The 9,002-nt window shown below is 41.1% G+C and overlaps 4 protein-coding genes across 4 annotated transcripts; all 4 read right to left on the minus strand.

The window, feature by feature from the left end:
- Positions 1–363: 363 nt before the first annotated feature.
- LOC306761433 (histone H2B 1/2-like) lies at positions 364–750 on the minus strand (the record flags this gene model as incomplete). Its single annotated transcript, XM_079247587.1, has 1 exon — positions 364–750. One exon carries the CDS (start codon positions 748–750, stop codon positions 376–378), a length of 375 nt encoding a protein of 124 aa, XP_079103713.1. The 3' UTR covers positions 364–375.
- Positions 751–4,653: 3,903 nt separating this feature from the next.
- LOC306761631 (histone H4) lies at positions 4,654–5,375 on the minus strand. The gene has a single exon (XM_079247880.1). It carries the CDS (start codon positions 5,357–5,359, stop codon positions 5,048–5,050), a length of 312 nt encoding a protein of 103 aa, XP_079104006.1. The 5' UTR covers positions 5,360–5,375; the 3' UTR covers positions 4,654–5,047.
- A 420-nt stretch (positions 5,376–5,795) lies between these two features.
- LOC306761923 (histone H2A-like) lies at positions 5,796–6,382 on the minus strand (the record flags this gene model as incomplete). Its single annotated transcript, XM_079248257.1, has 1 exon — positions 5,796–6,382. One exon carries the CDS (start codon positions 6,380–6,382, stop codon positions 5,996–5,998), a length of 387 nt encoding a protein of 128 aa, XP_079104383.1. The 3' UTR covers positions 5,796–5,995.
- A 1,068-nt stretch (positions 6,383–7,450) lies between these two features.
- Positions 7,451–7,864, minus strand: LOC306761157 (histone H3.2-like; the record flags this gene model as incomplete). The annotated part of the gene is made up of 1 exon (XM_079247255.1): positions 7,451–7,864. Exon 1 carries the CDS (start codon positions 7,859–7,861, stop codon positions 7,451–7,453), a length of 411 nt encoding a protein of 136 aa, XP_079103381.1. The 5' UTR covers positions 7,862–7,864.
- Positions 7,865–9,002: the final 1,138 nt, after the last annotated feature.

Genomic DNA, 9,002 nt, shown 5'->3' on the forward strand with positions numbered 1-9,002 from the left:
AGCTTTAGCTTAATTTGATCAGATTATGTTCAAGTTTCACGTAGTTTCTGCTAATTGATGACATTTTAACAGTAACGTTGTCTTTAGACTGAAAGTCAGTCATGTGTTTGAATATATGCCGACTGGCTAATTAAAACAGGAAAGCCATGTTGTCTAAAATATTTTAGGTGTTACTCAATAGACTGATTTGATTGTTTAATTCATCATTCATTCACTCAAATCTCAATTTATGACAATTAATGGCGAGTTATTAGTGCAGTTGCAGTATAGACTATGTACTGGTTTGACATAGAAGTAAATAACCAGATGGGAATCCTCTCAGGTAAAGGTGTGCGGCCCTGAAAAGGGCCTTTGTTGCTGGTGGTAAACAGCAGTTTACTTGGAGCTGGTGTACTTGGTGACGGCCTTGGTGCCCTCAGACACGGCATGCTTGGCCAGCTCACCGGGCAGCAGGAGGCGGACGGCGGTCTGGATCTCCCTGGAGGTGATAGTGGAGCGCTTGTTGTAGTGGGCCAGACGAGAAGCTTCGGCGGCGATGCGCTCGAAGATGTCGTTGACGAACGAGTTCATGATGCTCATGGCCTTGGAGGAGATGCCGGTGTCGGGGTGGACCTGCTTCAGCACCTTGTACACGTAGATGGCGTAGCTCTCCTTCCTGGTCTTTCTCTTCTTCTTGCCTCCTTTGCCGGCCGTCTTGGTCACGGCTTTCTTGGAGCCCTTCTTGGGCGCAGACTTGGAGGGTTCAGGCATGCTGATAATCGCAGAGTAGCGGTGTGAGGAGGAGGGCGGAGGGATACTCATCTTAAACTGTCTGTATGCAAATGTCCCTGCGCCGTTCCCAGCCTGTGATTGGTTCAGATCAAGTGAAACTTTTATAATGAAGAGAGAAAATGGCGGGAGGCTGCACATGTAAACATCACGTTTTCACGGGTGTAACTTCGTGTAAGTAAGAAAACTTATTACCATAACCACCAAACACAGATCAGACAATAAACAATTAAAACACCAAGTAAACAAAGGCCGCAGAAATACGTAAACATAGTGGACCCTCATGTCCACCCAACGGCATGGAAACAAACAAATAGCACGTCTACTGAAAGCACACTTCCCACAGATTCCAGTCATACCTATTTAATGTCTCCATGACCAAGATTCACTCAACCAGAGTCAAAAGAAGGCTGAATTTATGCATCACGAGTATTCTCAGGGTTCTCACGAGTTCAGGGAGCAGCTTGCAGCAGAAATGCTGCAGTTTAGTGGATTGTCACCACCACCACCTTCATCCTTATCATCACCCAGACTCTTACCAGAGTATATTGGCTCTGATCCCACGCAGTCCAGAAAGCACTGCAAGTGGTGTCTTGCTGCTGGCATCCCGAGGGTGAAAACACCCATTATATGTGGAGGATGCAATGTTCCCTTGTGCCTCACCTGAAAAAAGAACTGTGTTAAACTCTGGCATGTTGAGCGCAAACAGTGATCAATGCAATATGTAAATGTGTGTTGCCAAAGTTGTTTCATTTTTTTTTTTTTTTTTTTTTTTTTGTGAAAATAGTTCCTTCAAGAGGATATGTTATGTTCATCACACAAAATGTGTGTATTTTGTTCCTATGTACATAGTGTGTTTTGAGTAAACATGTTTCTGCTTGAGTCAAAAAATTGTCATATGGCTTTACTTTAATAAAGTGTGATAAATAGTGGAGTTATTTCTTAAAAATATTCACAAACCACCTTTTTCAGACCTGTAAATTAAGTTGGGTCATGTCTATGCTTCAATACACTAAAAAATTGAAATCTGTAGTCAAGGTGCCAAATTGTGCCAAACTGAAAAACGCCTGGCCACCTCTATACTTAAATCCCTGCAACTTTGTTGTGCTTTGCACAGGTACTATCCACATGTTGAGGAATGGTTTTCTGGGTGTTTTGCCTTCAGTAGCAACTTTTAAAGCTTTTATATACTTTGAAATGCAAAAAATATTTAGGCGAGGAAAAAAATATGAACATTTTCTCATGTTCCCTCTTCGATAACTTTAAAAAAGTAACACTTGTGGTGATGATTTAACATCAGATAAAATCCCACAAGTATTTGCTTTAATTTGATACCAAGATAGTTTATGTAGCGTGTATAATCACAGGGAAATCTGCAATTGTAGTTGAGGATGTCATTTTCAAGCCAAAATCTTCAAAGGACCCCTGGGATGGAAGATACAGAAACAATGAAAAACAAAAACTATAAATGGTATCAATGCATTAAACATGCTGGTGATCATCTTATCAATAAGGAATTTTCCACATGTGGGTGATATAAAATACGTGAATATTCTCTTTGTTCTGCGTTGTTGCTGTACTGCAATTTGTTTGTAAAGTCACAATAAGTTTTTCCACAGAAGGAAACTTCAATGGCATTGTATAAATATGTAGACATTTCTTGTCTTTATCAATATATCTATGTAGTGTGTATTTTCATAATTGTCCTGTTAAGGATTTGTCTAGTCTTCCTAATTTTTTTTTTTATCTATAAAATTTGATTAAAAATGGCACCAGTCTGAGTTTTCTCTTGTCATTGATCAGATGTTTAACTTATCCTATGTTGTATTTATGTATGAGACCTCCAACTTGTTTGTCTCCTGCAATCAGGTTAAGAAGCAACTTGAGAAACTGAACCAGAACAAGGCTGCAGGTCCAGATGGTGTCAGTCCCAGAGTTCTCAAGACCTGCTCAGAACAACTATGTCCGATTCTCCAGCACCTTTTCAACACCAGTCTGAGACAAAATAGAGTCCCAGTGCTGTGGAAAACCTCCTGCCTTGTTCCAGTGCCTAAAAAAACACAACCAGCTGAACCAAGTGACTACAGACCAGTTGCCCTGACATCTCACATCATGAAAGAACTGATTTAAACGCTGGCATGTTGAACACAAACGGTGATCAATGCAACATGTAATTGCAGCCTTGTCAACACATAGCTGGGTTTTGTAAAACCAAATATCTTCCCCCTTCTGACCAGTAAAAATTTGAGTCTACACAATCTTGTTTGTCAAAAGGAAATCCATCCACACCTATCTGCATAACCGCATCGTTAAACACGTTTCTAAGCACATCAAACTGTTAGATGGCAGTGGCGCCCATGATCCCATCCAACCAGAATAACCTTCCATCTCACCACGTCACTTCCACCAAAACAAAAAACATGTCTCTAACGTGATATGCATAAGTGGTGGAAAATAACTTTCCTTAATCTCATCCTTTACCTTGGGTCATCTATGTGGAGTGGTACTGACAGCAGTGTGAAAACACACACAGCCCCTGGACAATATATAAAGCTAACACAGTTGTGAGGACGTCCATGCTGTTAAAAACAAAGGTCGCACATGTGACATCATGGTATTTTCTGTCGCAGACGTTGACGTTTAAAAACCTAAAACCCCGGTTATATACGTCCACATGCAGACGTGCAAAGAGAGTATTGGCACATCTTCACTTTGGTAGAAGGTTTTTAAAAGAATATTTTTATGTTTTTTATTAGAGATGGGACGTTTGAAACGGAAGTACCAAAGCTTGTTTCCGTCAAATGAGACGGACTTGGTCGAAACGCTGCGTTGAAACCTCTGTGAAATCTCAGCCGTCACGTGACCGATGACGTGTGACTCTTCGTACGTCCCAACGAGACACTGGAAATGACGTAACTGGTTCAAAGCGTTGGCGGTGCTGCGTCATCTGTCAGAACTAGAAACACCCGGCATTCCCTCCTGCTCAAATCTTTACAGGCCAACAGAGCATTAAGATGAAGAGAGAAAACTTTCAGTATGGAAGAAAACATTCAGGATTCTGGGAAAACTTCCACCTTGTGTCACTCACACAGGAAGGAGGATAAAAATTTAAAAGATTAAATAGTATTAGATTACATTAGATTACATAGTACTAGTACATAGTATAATTGTTAATGTAATATTATCTTTAGTATCATATTGTACTGCTAAAAATCTATCTGTGACACTGGCTAGGATAAGTGACCACAGATTAGTTCATATTAAAATATAAAATTCCATGATGTTCAGGGTGTTGCTGACTGGTGAGGCTGTGTAATCTATCATTCAGAAATCAGGAAAAATCATAAGAACATTTAAGATTGAAGAAATTCCCACTGGAATGAGCACTTCTCCCAAACCCTGATAAACTCATTTTGACATCTTATTTCACAGCACAGACGCTGTATCTAAATCATGTTAGAAAATCTAATGAACAGGACAACACACTGAGCCATAACTAAACACACTAACAGACGATGACCCCTCAGAATAAAGACAGCTGCAAGACTGAATTGTTTGTCAGAAGTCAAATTGGAGAAATTATTAGATCTGTGCCTGTAATACCTACAGCTGACCACCAGATGTCCATGGTATGGTCTGTTTTATTAGGCTTTGAAGATTTGACTCTTTTCAGTACAATCATAGATAATAGAACCCTAAAAGCTTCATCGACCCATCTCTTATTTTTTGCACATGCTACGTTGTTCAGGGCAGTTGAAAGAGATGGAATGTCTGAATTTGAAATAATTCAAACAAAATAGCCCACAATGTTTGCTGGCATTTTTAATCTCTTCACAAAAAAAAAAAAAAAAAAAAAAACACTAATGCGCAATTGTAAAGATCAGACAAATGTCTTTAGGACCCAAAATCAGTTCAATGTCATTTCTTCATTTAGTGTCTCATTCCTGTTACATATTAAAATAAGTAAAATGATTTGATAGATTCAAAACTGAATTCATTAGTTTGACATATATTACGCCATCTCGATACGTATGAAGACAGACCAAATATTATCCCACAAAAAAAAAAAAAAAAAAAGAAAAAAAACTTTTCAAATCAAACCATCGGAATATACCTTTCAGAAACCTAGTTGAGTCGAACCTTAAGTTTCCCTGCGTCTCAGGAGGATATGTGACGGCAGTGATACTTTCAGACAACACGAGTGTTCACGCTCTGCAGAAACAGTGTGTGGCTCTGAAAAGAGCCGTTGTTGTGTTTTCCGTGTTGGATCAGAATCAGTTTAACCTCCGAAGCCGTAGAGAGTGCGGCCCTGTCTCTTCAGGGCGTAGACCACGTCCATGGCGGTGACGGTCTTCCTCTTGGCGTGCTCGGTGTAGGTGACGGCGTCACGGATCACGTTCTCCAGGAAGACCTTGAGCACACCGCGGGTCTCCTCGTAGATGAGGCCGGAGATCCGCTTCACTCCGCCGCGGCGAGCCAGACGGCGGATGGCGGGTTTGGTGATTCCCTGGATGTTGTCACGGAGGACTTTACGGTGACGCTTGGCGCCTCCTTTACCGAGTCCCTTTCCTCCCTTTCCTCTTCCGCTCATGGTTACGATCAGTTCTTCCTCGACTAAACGACGAATATGAAAATAAGAGTTGAAGTCTGACTATTTAAACATGAACCACGGACGTAAAAGAGAACAAGTTTGCAGGGTTACGTCAGCGTCTACAGGCTCCACCCACATGTCAGGTTTCAGAATGACGCATTTTCACCTCACTTTTCAATGTCTTTATTTTACTGCTTTGATTATGTTATGTACCATATTCTTAGATAATTCTCTTAGCAAACCATATTTAAAGAACACTTAAACCCTTCCATAAATTATGTTTTCGAAGTAGTTTTATTACTTCATGTACATTCATTGCTGTAAAACTAAAGTTGCTTAACTTGATATTACATTAAATGCTTATGTTTTTACGTTAACGGAATGGTTTTAAGTTTCCTGCAACCAGCTCTTATAATGCCACAGCTTCATATTAAAAGTTTGGTGGAATTTTAGTTTGATAAATTTCAACAACTTCGATATTAAACAATGTGTATTTTCCTCCTCTACTGAAGGAACATATTTAGTGGTTTGGTAGGAAATCAAGCACACAAAGGCGGATAAGTTAGGGTTTCTTTGCTCATCAGAAATATGCGTGGCTCTTAAAAGAGCCGTTGTGTTTTTAGAGACGTAGGATCTCTACTTGGACTTGGCGGGCTTCTCGGTCTTCTTGGGCAGCAGGACGGCCTGGATGTTGGGCAGCACGCCGCCCTGAGCGATGGTCACTCCGCCCAGCAGCTTGTTGAGCTCCTCGTCGTTGCGGACCGCCAGCTGCAGGTGACGCGGGATGATTCTGGATTTCTTGTTGTCGCGAGCTGCGTTTCCGGCCAACTCCAGGATCTCAGCGGTCAGATACTCTAGAACAGCCGCCAGGTAGACGGGAGCTCCGGCGCCAACACGCTGCGCATAGTTTCCTTTGCGCAGCAGCCTGTGGACACGGCCAACGGGGAACTGGAGTCCAGCGCGAGAGGAGCGGGTCTTGGCCTTAGCTCTGGCTTTGCCGCCGGTCTTTCCTCTTCCAGACATGTTGTAGTTTCAGACGTTTCTTCTATAAAGCTACGAAACTAGTGGCACGCCACGGGACAGCAGCGGTTTTATAGTGAAGACGCTGCATGCTCATTGGTCAGAGTGAGCGGGAAATGTAATCGTCCAATCAGCGAAGAGCTTATATCAAGCGTATGTATTTATCATTGGACTTCCGTTTAAAACCGGAAACATTTCAACGTAAAATGCAAGAACAAACGGAATAATTTAATTCACCTTATAAAGAATAAGAGCGTTTAATTGAAAAGCATAGAAGTCCTGAAACACACCAATAACCTTCGACTACACGGTTAAAACAAATACTTCAATCATCCTCGTTAGAAGTGTTTTCTTTCAGTGAATTCTCATAAATTTACATCTACAGTCAGGTCGAAAATCATGTTTTGGTTTTTTTTTTTTTTGCTTTTATATTTGCTTTAATATTATAAATACTCATTTTAATAAATAGCAAATCAGTCTTGGCGCTGTTTTAAAAATTTCTGTAGTTAAAACAAAACTAGCCTCGCCAGTCTTTGACTTTCAAATATGGGACAAGATGGTATAACTTATTTTATGCTTTACATTGATGTTTTTTCACTGTTTATGAAAGTTTTAAACTCGATGTTAAACTTATAACCATAAAAGTATTAAAGGTAAAAGTAGCGGATTATTCAAATGAACCACCTGAACATTCTCAGTTTGGGTTTATACTAGAGTTTCCCTAGAGTTAATCAGTATTGGTAACGTTGCAGTTTACCAGCTCTGGAAAAATTATAATATATATACATACACATACATACATATACATACACACAAACAGAACTGCCTTTATAGGAAATACTTGCAAATTATATGCAATTACATCTGGTCAATAATAGGAACCGAGTCTCAAATAACCATCCACCCCAAATATAGTCCAAAAGATGCATATTGCAAATATTTGACTTTTTAAAAGTGCATTGACATATCACTATTTCATATTTCAGGTAAGCAGTTGGGAGACATGGCTCTTTGTTCGGTTGTGTGGCTCTTAAAAGAGCCGTTGTTGGTCTTTGCCAGTCTGAGGTCCGTTTAAGCCCTCTCTCCGCGGATGCGGCGGGCCAGCTGGATGTCTTTGGGCATGATGGTTACCCTTTTAGCGTGGATTGCGCACAGGTTGGTGTCTTCAAACAAGCCCACCAGGTAGGCCTCACTGCTCTCCTGAAGCGCCATGACGGCGGAGCTCTGGAAACGCAGATCAGTTTTAAAATCCTGAGCGATTTCTCTGACCAGCCGCTGGAAGGGCAGCTTGCGGATCAGGAGCTCAGTGGATTTCTGGTAGCGACGGATCTCCCTCAAGGCGACGGTTCCGGGCCTGTAGCGGTGAGGCTTCTTCACTCCGCCGGTGGCTGGAGCGCTTTTCCTGGCGGCCTTGGTCGCCAGCTGTTTGCGAGGAGCTTTTCCTCCAGTGGATTTACGGGCGGTCTGCTTTGTTCTGGCCATTTCTAGGTCGACAGGATCAAGAAAGGAAAGAATGTGTGAGTGAGTTGTGGCACAGAGCGGGTTTATATAGGAAACGCCGGAGCAACAGCGGCGCTGATTGGTCCAGACTAGTGTGGCACGTGCATGACATCTGAAAAGCCATTGGCTGGCATGGATTTGAAAATGAGAACTGAACACTCCTCCTGTCCTGTCCATCCAGTCCAACGTGCCTGCTGACAGAGAAGAGCAGATATAACGATATTTTTATTCATTCATTTAAACTGTAAAGATATTTCGTTAAATGATCTATTATTCAAATCATTCTTTCTGCTGGAAAGAATTTACTGGAATATTTTTCATTCACATGGACTTTTTGTTCACAAAAACCATTCTAATTTCATTTAACTATTAAGGTATTTATTTTAAAATCAATTTTTTCTTTTTGGTAACAACCCATCATTTTTTTTCCATTTTATAGAGCTATAGGATGATCATACGGTTGCCATCCGTCCCATAAAACACAGAATCGTCCTTTAATTGACAGACAAATGTTGCGTCCCGGATTAAATCAATACGGCACTTTGTTCCGTATTTTATTAACTTTCCGACAACCTACACATGTCGGTCACACACATAAACACTCAAACCAAAAATAATTACCTAAATTTAAAATACAGCCGCCAGCAAAAATGTTCTTTTGGTGCAGAATCTGCAGGTGCAGCCTTCTCCCCTCTGCGCCTGCTGGACAGTCACTGTTGCGCCTTTTAAACATCTCTCCTGTAGCCTACCTGGTTCTCTACCTGCTGAAAATAAAAAGCACATGTAAAGCAGATGTGAAGAGATGTGGCTGCAGCATTGGTGAAGATGTTTATACATCAGATTGTACAACATGACAATGACTGTTCAGTCGCGCACGGTGGACTGTCTGACATCTAACAGCATCAGCAGAGCTGGATCATTTATTTAGATGCTGTATTAGCCAGTATAAATCCTATATATACCCATAAAAACGTATTTTTAATGGATGAAAAGTTTATGAATACACTCAAAAATATATCTAGCCCAGAGGTGTCCAGCTCCGGTCCTCGAGGGCCAGAATCCTGCAGGTTTTCTATGTATCCCTGCTCAGACACACCTGATTCAAATTAATTAGTAGTAGAGC

The sequence above is a fragment of the Telmatherina bonti genome (assembly GCF_933228915.1).
Source record: "Telmatherina bonti genome assembly, chromosome: 10".
NCBI classification, from domain to species: Eukaryota; Metazoa; Chordata; class Actinopteri; order Atheriniformes; family Telmatherinidae; genus Telmatherina; species Telmatherina bonti.